Source organism: Accipiter gentilis, chromosome 34 (assembly GCF_929443795.1).
Source record: "Accipiter gentilis chromosome 34, bAccGen1.1, whole genome shotgun sequence".
In the NCBI taxonomy this organism is placed as follows: Eukaryota; Metazoa; Chordata; class Aves; order Accipitriformes; family Accipitridae; genus Astur; species Astur gentilis.
Window position 1 is genome coordinate 9,363,381 of NC_064913.1, and position 13,546 is coordinate 9,376,926.

Below are 13,546 nucleotides of genomic sequence, written 5' to 3' on the forward strand. Positions count from 1 at the left end.
AAGGCCTAAAGAAGTATCAGCAAAGTTTTGTAAATGTTTTTTCTCAGCTGGACCTGATAAAGGGTTTCTTCTGTTTCGAAGTGCAGTATACTATACAGTACTGTTTACAACACTCAGAACAAATTGTTCTGAAGACTCAGGAAAGAGCTTACCAGGAAGTTTTATTAGCCAGCTAGTAAATGGCATAGTACTTCAGACTTCAACACACATAATTTTGTAGCATACTATCATATTCATAGCCATGAACAACAAACAAACATATTAAAGCCCAAATGTTAATATCCTAGTGATTACAATACATTGAGCCCACCCAAATTTTAGTGGAAGTAATATTGTTGACTGTTACAGGCACGGATCAGATAATTCTTGGACCACAGCAATGCTCTGGGTTCATAATTCATTTGGCCAAATATTATTCTTGCTGATGTCTCTACATAGCTGACCAGTTAGTGTGATCAAAAATATCTGAGAAAAGAAAAAGGGTGTGTTAAAAACAACAAAGAAAGTGTTGATACTCACTCATGACTGAATCAATCTGACTGCTAACCTGGCTCCTATGAATGACAGTGCAGAAGGATACAAAGGAGAATGATCAGGACATGTGCCTGAATACACAAGCTGAATTCTCTGCTCTGGTACAGGCTTGCTGTGTGACCTCCAGCAAGTCACTTGGGCCCACATCCACAGAAGTATCTTGAAATCTATTTCAAGTGGCACATAATTCAGTTTAGTGTTGCAGTGCCCTATGAATCCAAAAACAGTTGGACTTGATGATCTTCAAGGTCTTTTCCAACCTAAATGATTCTATGATTCTTGGTCTTAACCTCTTGAATGGGGATAACAGCTCTTTCCCATCTGACAAGAAGGTGTCAATGACAGTACCTTGAAGATCATGATACACACACAGATGTACCGCACTAGTGAGGATTACGTGAGTAGGAATAAGAAACATTTTCATTACTGAACTGGCCCACTCCATAGCCGGACTGTTTTTATTACTTACCTCTGTGGGAAGGTACCACATATGGAAGGGATAAAATAGGTTGTACTTTTAATTCTCTGAGTAAAAATGAACTTAATCTCATTTTAACCTCACAATTTTAGATATTATTAAAGATCCTTCACCTGCTTGATAGTACTCAACCTTCAGGATGTCTGTGGAGTGACCAACCAATTCTTGTTGTCATTATTCATATGATTTTGTTTTGATATTGAAAACTTTATTCCTTATTGCCCAATAATTTTTTTCATAGATATGTGGGGGGAGGGGTTTCATGACTTTCTATTTTTTTATTTAGCATTTTTTGATTTAGCATATTCATGGATGAGGTTCTGTACAAACAGAGGACAAAAGAGGTCTTTTATTCCACAGATTTTACATTCTCTTTAACTGTTTCCCATCTTTGCAATGTCGTTTGCTTTTACAAGTCACATCAAACATTTTGTTCAACAAACTTTGGACACCAGTATCTGTGATGATGCTTGAATATACCAGAGTTTGTTGGTAAACAGTGCTTGACTTAAAATTGATGGAAAGCTTTACAAAATTTTGGAGAGCGTGACAAAGCCAAGTGGCACTGAATTGATTTTTACCCCCAACAGAATATCAATATTTTGTGGATTTTAGCTGAAAAGTACTCTTACCTGTGTAATTAGCAGGCTGATAGTAATTGCAGTTAAGATCAAAACATTGTTTTCAAACCATGTGTTTAAATATTCTTCACACCCCTAAGCAAGTACAGATGAATAGATATCAAGAAAAATAATTTCAAATCTGGAATTCATATTGCATCTGTATAAGAACATACTTTTAAAATATATAGAACTTTCTGCATGTTATGATGGGTTCTGATATTTACTTGCCAGAAAGCAAATACATCAGTAATGTGTACTGCATAGAGTTAGCTATAACCTTTTAAAAATTATCTGAGCTAAACAGATAAACAGTAAATCTGATATTTTTGTATGGAAGTGTTCCAGAGCTTGTGACTTAATCAAAAGGGAATTTGCTTTTGTGTAAGTATAACTGAGAGATTACCTTACAAGTGAATGCTTAAAAGAATATTTTCAAGTTTTCACTTCTTCTCATGCATTATGCATCCTGAAATGGATGTGCATATTTTCCAGATTACAGTCTGTGCTTATTATATTGCTTTTAAAAATAAATTATAAACTATTACATAGCTTAAAATAGCTATAAATATAATAAAACATATAAATAAATACTTTCTACACTTTGAAGTGATCTTTTAATAATGACAAGGGTTTGTAGAAACAGGGAACAATTCCAAACTAATGAGCAAAGGAAGACAATACTAGATGTCATTTGACAACATCCTTTCTATTATTTACTGTCCTGCATTGTCAAGAAACAACGTTTGCCCATTGAATTTTTGTTCTCACTGTATAGCCCTATTAACACTGGAGGGTTTACAGAAGAGAATAATATGTATCACTTTGCTCCAGTTCAGGTGATGATATCTGATAGTCCTATGCAAACTGGTCCCTTGATAGCAAGACATGTAAATGAACTGGTCTTAGGAAACATATCTCATATTTCAACAGTTTGCTCATTCCTCTTATCCTGTAAAGTATTGTAGATCTCTGGAAACAGATAATACAAACAGGTAGAGACATTGCTGACATACTTACAAGTGGGAAATGTACTGTATTTTTATATACAGTCACTTTCCATTGTCATCATTGATTTGCACAGCATGGATTTCTGAATGCCAAGATGCTTACTACTTTTTAAACCACTACTAAATGTCCCTGTGATATTGATCAGGCACAACTCCTGCTTTTTTGAAGTATCCTTAATTTACAACTGCCTAAATGACTGACACCTAACAAGTAAAAACCAAGGCTTCAGAGTGACCAAAGACAAAACAATGAATACTATTAATACTTTGGCATTTGTAAGCCAAGTCTTAGTGGAAAACATGTTTTGTATATTTTTTTTTCCAAAGTACATTTAGTAGCAAAAGTTACATTCTTCAAGAAAGGATTTTTCTTACCATACCGTATGTTGAATTCCTTGGGACATCACAAAACCATTTCTTCAGACTGGATTTTGTGCATGAACATGGGATCTGAGTACTATTTTCCTTGTTTTTATTCCTTTCCCACTGTGTGACATTGTATCTTCCACAGCATTCCATCTAGGATAGAAATCCTGCAACTTGGTAACTCTAACACTTATACAGGCTGTCACACAGAGGAATTCTCACCCCAAGAAGTGCTAGCTGTTAGTTGATTAAATCATCTAGATAGTTACGCTCTGTATACAGTAGAGAGAGGTTTCTGCAGGGGATGATTCATGCTTGTGTATGTATCATTTCCCATGATATGAACTGGATAATACAGACTTAAGAACAATATGATCTTAAAATATACTTTCGAAAGGAACTTTCATTTAGTCTCTGAACTATTCTAGAACACATGTAAATAAAAAAAAAATAATACAAACCCAGATTAAAGTAGGGCATTTTGACTATAAGCCTTAAGCTTCCAAAGTAATTTCAATGTTGAAATTGTGTGAAAGCAATAAGCTATATTAAGGATGTGCTCACTGTGAAATACAACAAAAAGAAGAAAGAAAACTATATATTATTGGAAACAACATAAAGAATGTTGTTTCATAATAAATACAATAAATGGGGGCAGATTTTATAAAACATATTTAAATAAATAAAACCACAGACACTCTGTTTTAGTCTGATCTAGAAACTTAAATAGGGACTAGATTTTGAAAACTTTCAGTTACTCCTTTGTCAATTCTAATGTCATATTTGCAAAAATTCTAAACTCCTAGCAAGAGATCTTTAGAAAGTTTCCCTTTTCCAACTTGCGTTCTAGCAGCAATTGATCTCTTGTGAACACATAGCTCAGACTTGAAGCACAAAGCAAATACTGTGCCCTGTTCAAATGGATTATCAGCTAGCTCCTCCCTATAATCTATTTCAATACCAGTAACACAAAACCAAACTAAACCATCAAACAGCTTGGAGAATGGAATTCTTGTCATGCAGGAAATTCCAAGTTTCTCTTTTTGAATCAGGATGAAACTTCAGAAATATTTGAATTGTTTTGTGGGATGAAAAGTCTGTCATATTTGAGTTCAGAGGTGCTAAACAAAAGCATCTCATTTTGTGTTCTGGAGAGTCAATCCAAGAAATACTGCTTCTAAATTTTGAAAAATTAGGTAACTTAGCCAAAACTGTCCTTTCTCTGTAAAAGCTTTCAATGTCAACAAGTCTGTAAGTTCAGTTAAAAATATCACCAGCTTTAAGCCGTACAATAAATATTACAAAATATATATAAAAATACAGTTCTTCTCTAATACTCTTCATGATCTTAGGCTTTTTATTTTTCTCATGGCAGATGCCGATGATACTGTAAAGAGCTGGAAGCATGTTAACACAAGACTTGGGAATGGCAGTGTTTCATTCAAAAGTGTGATTACAGTTCACCTTGGCAGATCTGATACATTATCTGGCTTAGAAACCAACAGCAAAATATCCACAAGACTTTGAGATCTGCCACAATTTAAACATGCCCACCAGGGTAGGTGGTGGGTAGGTAGCTTTCCTGAAATCTGTGCTCCCACAACAGTTCAATAAAACTGAGCTCAAGTATACCAGCGCAGTCTAGCTGCACCATTGACATAATGGGGTCACCGTTAATCACTAGAGAAATCATGAATGCAATGAGAGAAGACCAGCTTTTCAAAGAACAGATTTTAAATATACATTACAAATGCATTTGTAATCTTGAGTCTAGACATACATGCTTCGTGAGTTATAGGGAATCATAAATTATCTTCAATGTTTGCCAAGACTATGTGACTCACCTCTGCAAGAAATCATATTAAGGGACTCACAGCTCATCTATAGAACCATATTAAACCGTATTAAACTGTTCAGCTGTAGTGTTTGTAATTAAAAGCTCATGATGAAGAATTAATTTGGAGGGTGGATAGTAGGCCACTGGTCAAAAACATTGCTAACAACTTCCAAATAATTGATCCCATACAAATGTTTTAAAGGACTTTTCTGAAAAAAGAAACAAATTACATCCTGCCAGGCCACAAAAAATTTTATGATTAATAATTAAGTATGTGTGCTGAAAGTATTGATTTGCAAGCTCATTTGAGGCTTTAAGCATTATTTCTGAGAGAGTCTCAGTGCAATACCTATTCAAATGCTCTCACAGCAGGAGCTCTGCTTTGACCTCACAACATCTCTGCTTGTCCACGGTTCAGGTCAGTCTTGAGACCTAAGCAGACCAAGTATTTTACAATATCTAGCACTGCCAAAGATATTAGGTAACCCACCATTTTTTTCAGCTGCAGTAAACTTCAGTGACCAGAACTGTCTGCTCCTACATACATTGACAAGTACTTCAAAAGCCTAATCTTATCCATAATACTCCATACAACAGCAAGGAATCTGCCCACCCACATCAGATATTAGCAGCGGATCTTGAAAAATTAATCCTTTACTAAAGGAGCTTTAAAGTAAGTTTTTTAAAGTAAGTTCTGATTGGTATACACATTTTTGTTTGATGCAGTATTTTTGGTGGTGATATTTTGTGGGGTTTTTTCCTTACGTTGTGCTGCACAGCATTCAGAATGTTCCACACAGGTGTCTGCTCAGCCAGACTCTCATTCCCATACTCAGAAATAACTTCATCAATTCTGTTGTTCCACTGATTGTGGACCTGTTCATAAATATTTATAGCAATTGATATATGCATATTGATAAGAGTGTGCACAGATATTTATTGATATTCAGGTTTCTTCAAGGGTTACTTCCAAGCTACAGCATTCTAATCAATTTGCCAAGTATGATCTAAGACATGTCATAGCCATTGCACTAAAGGGAAAGTTAAAAGCAAAAGGGGAAGATAATGAAGTGACCCAAATCACATACACAGCACAGGCAGATACAAGATGATTAGCCCAAATGGAGCCAGAAGAGCCAGGGAACATAGTTTAGATGCACCTGATCTGTCCTGAAATATTAAAACCGACCTCTCATACTCACTTTTAATAAGCACAGCACCACATAATAATAAGCACAAAACCAAAATTGATTCTACACCTACTGTGATACAAACTTGTGTGGGCATCATGCAATCTGGCCAGGACATGTATTGCTTTGTGCTAGGGGAGTTAGTAGCTCATGTTGGCCCCAGATAAGGTATCTTTGCAAAGACTATTAAAATATACCTTCAACAGTAATTGAAGTGGACGAGCTGATCACAAAAAATGTGGTTATAGAGAATGTAGCAGGGAATACATGCATAGGAGATCTCCTAGGTCACTGAAAGGTTTAATTACAAAACAAGAAAAAAATGAGGCTTCACCAACTCATTCCCCTTGCTACAGCCATCCTAAAAACAAAATTCAAATGCTTGCACAGTGAATGATGATGTTACCATCATTTATTATACTTCAGCAACACTTAATTAAGGTTGAGATCAAGTGCAATTACAGTTGATATAAAATAAATTTAACTGCAATCTTTCAGCCAATTTTCCTAGCACAAATAGCTGACTCCAGAATGCTTCATTCCTGACAGTTCCAATCTTTCAATATGTAAAACCATTGTATAAAACAGGGAGGATTCCATCATTATAAATTAACATTTAAAGAAGAAATCTTGATGATACATATTCACTTTGATGGAGTAAAACTGATTTATTTGTGCTGTACCCTGCCTGAATAGCAGCAGGATTTGGAGAACTGTATGAACTTTATGAGACCAGTGTCCTGGGATGTTTTCTCGAACCATAGATTTTGCAATTATGGAATAGGGAAGCAGACGGACCAGTATGGATTCAGTACAAATCACCTTCCATATAATACTGTGAGGAATACTCAAGCTATTGGGAGTTGCTATATTTAGAAAAATAAATTACTGAATAAAGCTTCAAAGCAGTACAGTTACTAGTGACAACAGCTATGTTGGTATTTATTGTTGCTTCCTGTTGCTAAAAGCAAAGATACATATTCTTTATATTAGATCTCTACTTGGACCTAAAACACAGGCTCAAGCAATAAAATTAGTAATTCATTAGTATACTTTGCATGCCATGATACCAATGAATCCTACTCTACAATCAATTGCACAGCGTACTACTATTAACACCTGCTAGCAGACACAGGTTAGCATCTAATGCTTTCTCCTACCTCTGCTGATGTCCAGAAAAGAGGACTTTCTGGGTCATCCCTCAAGAAGGAATAAAGCTGTCCCTTACACTGTTGCTTCCACAGGAAGAGTATGTTTTGTTGCAGAGGAGAAACTGGAAATATATTTCCATGCACTCCCCTTTACAACTATTGAACCATGCTGGATTCCTCAAATTAAGTTTTCCATATCTTCTGCTATACCTCGTTGATATGTAGAGTAGTCAAGTTCAAACAAATGGTGATGCAGTATACAGTGAGGATTGTCTATTAGAATTTTTTTAATTGCAAGAAACTATTTTGAAATTATCAGCAGTCACACATAATTTACTTACATACCTCTTCTTTCTTCATGAATATCAGCACTGATACTGCCATCAGGGTAACAAACACCAGGATTTGAAAACTCATATACTGAAAAAAAACCCCCAAATTATGTCTAAACATAATATTGAACAAGTGAGCAATGCAATAAAAAATTCCAGAAGCTCATGTATAATCCTGGTTATAGCCCCCGGACTCCTCTCACTCTTGTGCCAATTGATATTAGTATTAGTAGGGCTTAACAAATGAATCAGTAGAATAGTTCTCTGCTTCAGCCTTCACATAGTCTAAAACAGATCATGCAAAAAGGGTGACAATAAACAAAAGACAAAGGAAAATATGTGATCAAAGGGATCATAAGAATGTATAGTTACAGTGTGGTTTTTCAGAAATCAAAGTGTTCTGCCCTTAAAAAGCAGGAATTGTATATAAATATGGAGTATCCAGGTAGGTCTACATAGGTAAGAGCTTTTTAATCATACTCTCCATGTCGATATTGTAGCCATACTGTAGCTACCTGTGCCTTCAACCTGCAATATTTTGGGGCAGGTTTTCTTTATTCCTTCAGCACATACTAAGCATGTGAGCACATACTGAGGGAGAGTTTCTCTGCATAATTTCAATACTAAATTAATTTTAAAATCTCAAAGTTAATAAATACAGTGGTTAAAATCTTTGCTGCATCAAACTGCCAGTATTTTGTCATTGAAAATATTCAGACAGTGATATGGAAGGATCTTCAGGTTTGTTCAGATTTCATTTGAGCCAGGACTTTATCTATCTGCTTTCTATCAGCAGATTTGTTAAGCACCGTATGTGGAAATCACAACATCAAGACAGGATCACAGTTTTCATGCACACAAAACTCCCTTTCATTTTACAAGAAAGTTGGAGTCTGATTTACACTTACTGTAACTAGTAGACATTTGTTTTCCATAACATTTCCAAGGAATCCCACGGCTGAAGTAAAAGTAATAACAGATCCAATTCCAAGTAATATACAAGAAATATATGCCACTAGCTGGTTCTTGCCTGAAGAAACTGTAACAGAGTGAATTCATACTGTCACTTCTCTTTTTTTTTTTTTTTTGAGACTTCGACTTACAAAACTTATACGAGAAAAACAATTAAATCTTTGCAATACCATTAGTGAAAGGATGGAAATAGCAGAATGATGAAAGCGTATTATTATTACTCATGCTATCTACAGCCACAGAAAGAAAAAGATGTATTTTCATAAATGCAGGGGATGGTAACAACAAATGAGATGGAAACAGAACATAGTTGAACAATGCGAACCACTCATAGTGAAATCAGAGGACAATTACAAGTTTACACATTTTTTTCTGTTTGCCAAAAATTAGTAGCACATGTACAAATCTTATGTGGACATAGATATTGTTCTCATTAAATCCATACTCAGATTCAGTGCTATCTTCCTTTGTGACTGGCTGCTTTCGCCTTTCCACTTTAACCATTTTTCCATAGATATGGAAAGTAGCAGGGGTTTTCATTACTTCCATCTCCAATGCTTCATTCCAAAATTACTGTATTGGATGGTTCCCATCCCATCAGCTGGTAACTGATGCTCCTTGGCATAGCCAAGGTAGACAACTCTTTAAGAGCACAGTTGTTGCTATGTGACCCAAAACTTACTTCTCTGTGAAATAATTTGATAGACACTCTGGGAAAAAAGAATATCTGTACGGAAAGGCTCAAGCTCCAACTTGTTTTCATTCCACCCAAATATCCACCTAAACGATCTACAATCTTGTCAAATGAAGGCCAAATGCAGTCTGGTAAATTATATAAAGAAAAGAGCAACAGAGCTGATTTATAGGCTAGTGATTCATCTATAAGCTATACACCAAGAGAAATATATAAATTGTATAAATTATAATCATATATAAATTGTAGATATACTGATATATATTTATTTGATAATCATACTGTCTATTGAGGGAATAAATACACAACAGAAAAAAGCCTACGCATTTCGATCCAATACTGCCACCTTGTGGGAAAAAATTCCATCACGCTTTCTGTTGATTTATCCTGCAATCATTTAAAACAAAAGAAAAACTATATTTTTACTCACATAACTCACTGAATAAATTGTTTCTGTCAAATAAAAGCCACAGGCCAAATGTCAAAAGCATAAGACCCAGAGCCTGGAAAAAAAGGAGGATTATTGTTTTAATTCAACACATTTCAAAAAAATTAATTTGAAGCTGCTAAATAAGAAAACAGAATTTTTACCAAGAAAATTCCATTGAAGACATTTAAGTAGTACTTCTGTATTAGTATCTTATCTCTTATTTTCATTCTTCTGTTTTCAGTTTTGAATCACAGCTGAAAATATAATCATATATTCAGTTCAATATGAAACAGATATAACTAAGCATACCAATTACAATGGGATTTATTTTCTTCAGATAATGTTTTATAAATTTAAACAGTCACCTGATAGATTGAAAAAAAAAATAATAGTAGCAACAGTAGAAGAAGCAAGATGGTGTCTGGTCTCAATTGCCTCTAATGTTATATTGTACAAAAGTATTTATTTTTTTATAATTTTTCTCTTAACTGTTACATTTGGAGGCAGCATGTATGTATGAAAATTTATATTGCAGAGACGGCAAGAGTTACATAGCCTGGCATACACTTGTCCTTATATTCTTCAATGCACTTTTACCAATTATTAAGGATAGCAGCTGAAACGAAGAGGGAGAACTATAGTAAAGATATAAGCCCTCCTTTGTCTACATGACCCGATTCGATTTTTGTTGAAAATAGCAGATACAGCCTAATGATTTCAGTGCGATCCAGCACACAGTTCTAGCAAAGCCATGAGAGCTATTAAATGGTGCAACCGTCTTGCAGCAAACTCCGGAGTACGCTTTACACTTTCGAACTGAACCTCCCAGTCACCACCACTTACTTTTTTCCTCTGTTTTTTTGTTGTGGAATGTAACAGGATGTGAAAGGTTGAATTCCTTTGAAATGAAACTAAATCAAGAAATGCACTTCTGTCATCAACAGCAGTTGGGTGCTTGGTCAATGGGAGGGCAAGCAGAGACCCTACCCATAGCAACTGCCCCTGAAATACATGTAAAGAGCGCATTAGAACCCAAGTACCAACTGTATTGCCCTTGCAAATACTTGCAAATGTTGACAGGACTGCAGTGAAGTCACACAGGCATTCACATCTTGAGCGTAGTTCAGCATATTTCAGCAGGAACCCCTAGCACTGTAAACTCTCTGATGCAGGACTTCTTTTTTTATGTATCATTATTATCATTATTGGATACCGTATCTTCTGGGCCTATCAAGATTTTTGCACAGAGAGTAAAACTCATACATTTGTCCCCCACCTCATGTTCCCTTTCACCTGTCTTGCCCCTTCTGTAAACATACTCCAGCATTTTGCTCTGCCCGACTTTGTGGTACAAGCTGAGGGGAGTCCCAGAGCAGCAGTGTTAGAAAATGGTTTCTGCAATAGCAGCCGACCGCAGTTGTCTTACGCTTCCCTTGTATAAAGCAGGCAGGCACACAAACATGCACAGACGTGTGAACATAACCAGCATAGGCATACCCTTCAGAAAGTATTTTCTAACGCAAAGAGATTTGTTTGAAAGGAATTGTTCTTGTCTTCTGTCAGAATTACTACAGATTGATTACAATGAGAAGTTATGTCTGCTGTTACTTGTAACACAGAAAAAAAATGACAAAGATGAAGCTTCTGCGGTCAAAAAATATCTTGCGTTAACTTATTTTACATACAAAACATATGTTACATATGTATCAAATTTGTTGATCAGAAGAAAAGATGCTGCAAACACAAGCTTTGCCTCCCCTGCCAAGATCCTCATTGCCTGGATTATAAAACTTCTGTTGCTGAATCACAGAATGAAGAAAGCTATAAGCTTCTCAAACCAGCTCCCCAGTGGATTCGGGTCAATAATGCACCATGTAAACTTACAGACTGTATTAGATAACTGGTTTTGCACTTCCCTTGAAGAAGATCCACTACTTTTAAGAGTAATTAAACTTCATCAGAATTTTCAAAACCAGAATGTATTAAAACATTGGCGAGATGCGTCGTTCTAGTAAAAACCCCTGAATGGCTGCATATTTCACTTGAAAACTGGCATCTGCAATAGTTCTGTTGTAATAACTATGCGGTTTCAATGCTTTATTTTGAGCCATAATAATAATAATAATAGTAATTCAGTTTATCTTATTTGTCTGAAAAATAGAAATATTATCTTTACAAAATGATGTAGGTTTTACATTACATTGCTACTTCACAAGAAAATCCTTACCAGCTCCGAATATTTCCATCCTACCTTAAAGAGCACAGTCCCCTAATGATATGTTTCTTCCTCTAGTACAACCTAACCACATCCTCACAACAGAGAGCTTTTCTTCTGTTGATCCCCCTGACTTCCTGGTGACGGGCCACGGGCCTCCAGAAACGCCTTTTTTAATTGGCGAAGTCGTTTGCAAAACGCTCGACGCGGTGCCCGTGGCCTTCAGTCACCCTGACAGCAGAGCAAGGGGCACGACAGGATGGGCACCGAGTGCGGATTGAAGACTTGACCGCATCGAAAATTTCACCGGTTATGTGATTCCGTAAAGCCCGAGATGTCGCAGGGTGGATTTCGAACGGATGAGTTTCCGTTGTTCTAAGATTTAAATGTCTTGCTCACCCGTCACACCTGTCAGAAAATGGTGGAGGGTTGCCCTTGAATCCGGTATTTTGCGGTTGACAACCAAAAGTCTCTCAGAAAGGTGCTCAGGGGGGAGAAACCCCTACAACCCTTGGCAGATCCTTCCCATTGCTCACAGAAATGCTCCTTTTCTATGTAAAACCTGTCTTTACCTTTCAGCTCTTATTTTTCTGTTATACCTGTCTTTGCACCTTGGCATTCCTAACCAGACTTTCGGGACAGATGCGTTCCCTATAGACACCATTACACACTAAAATGCTATTGTCCGCACCCGCCCTGCCCCGTATCGCTTTTGCCAGACTGAATCGTGTGAGTCTTTAATTCCCCGGCGGGACATTTTATCCAGCTCTCAAATAATTTGTACGCGCCTTTCTCCGACCTTTTTTATTTTTGAACTATTATTTTTAGTTCCCTGCCCGCAGCGCAGGCGGCAGGGCGTGCGGGTCCCCCCGTACCCCTCCTGCCCGATTAATTGCCGATTCCAGTTTCTTCTGGACACTAAACTCCAGTCCATGACTTAAAACAAAACAAAAATTTAAAAAAAAACACGAAAAAGAGGGCTGTCGGGTGTTCCGTCCCACGCTGACGACGGCGCCCTCCCGCGGGGGCCCGCCGCCCGCCCCACCGGCGCGAAACGCCAACTGCTGGCGAAGTTTGGATCCTCCCGCTTGCCTTCCGAGCCGCTGTTGCCCGTTGCCGTGGTGACGCCGCCGGTTTAACAGCGCGGCGGCGGGGGCTCTCGTCCTCCCCGCGGAGGGCCCGACGGGTGGCGGTTGGAGGCTGCGGGATTTCAGAGCGGAGGGGCCGGCGGACTCCGGAGGCGGCGGCGGCGGCGGGGGGGAGAGGCTCCGGTAGGAGCTTGGCTGAACGAGAAGTGAGTAGCTAGCCGGGGTGGATCGCGGAGCGCGGACGCCATGGGTGCCCTGAGGGGCGGACTACAGCTCCCAGCATGCAAAGGGGCGGCTCCGCCGTCTTTCCGGGAAGCGGCGGCGGGCTCCCCACCGCGAGGCCTTCTGGGAGGTGTAGTTTCTCTCAGTGAGGAACCGCTTCGCGGCTGAGATGCGCTCAGCCTGTCGCTTCTGCTCCAAGAGCCGGCGAGGGACGAGGAGCTGCTCGCTGCCTCTGAGGGAGCGGGTCTGGGCTGCCTCCCCTGTCCCCTAATTGGGGCTGAGGGGGAGGAGAGGGGCGCGAGTTGCGGAGGGCAGGGGGGACGGCGAGGGACCCCTTCCCCTCCTGCCCGGGTCCGTGTACAAGTCTTGTACTTCTGTGGGTTAGGCCATTTCTCACTGCTTTCTCG

At 38.2% G+C, this 13,546-nt stretch overlaps 1 protein-coding gene across 1 annotated transcript; it reads right to left on the reverse strand.

Annotated features, from left to right (window-relative positions):
- Positions 1 to 390: 390 nt before the first annotated feature.
- Positions 391 to 10,931, reverse strand: TSPAN19 (tetraspanin 19). Its single transcript, XM_049792261.1, is given in 9 exon segments — positions 391 to 465; positions 1,645 to 1,728; positions 3,018 to 3,161; positions 5,611 to 5,721; positions 7,532 to 7,606; positions 8,427 to 8,557; positions 9,615 to 9,687; positions 9,776 to 9,868; positions 10,908 to 10,931. Coding segments are annotated over 9 exon segments (810 nt in total).
- Positions 10,932 to 13,546: the final 2,615 nt, after the last annotated feature.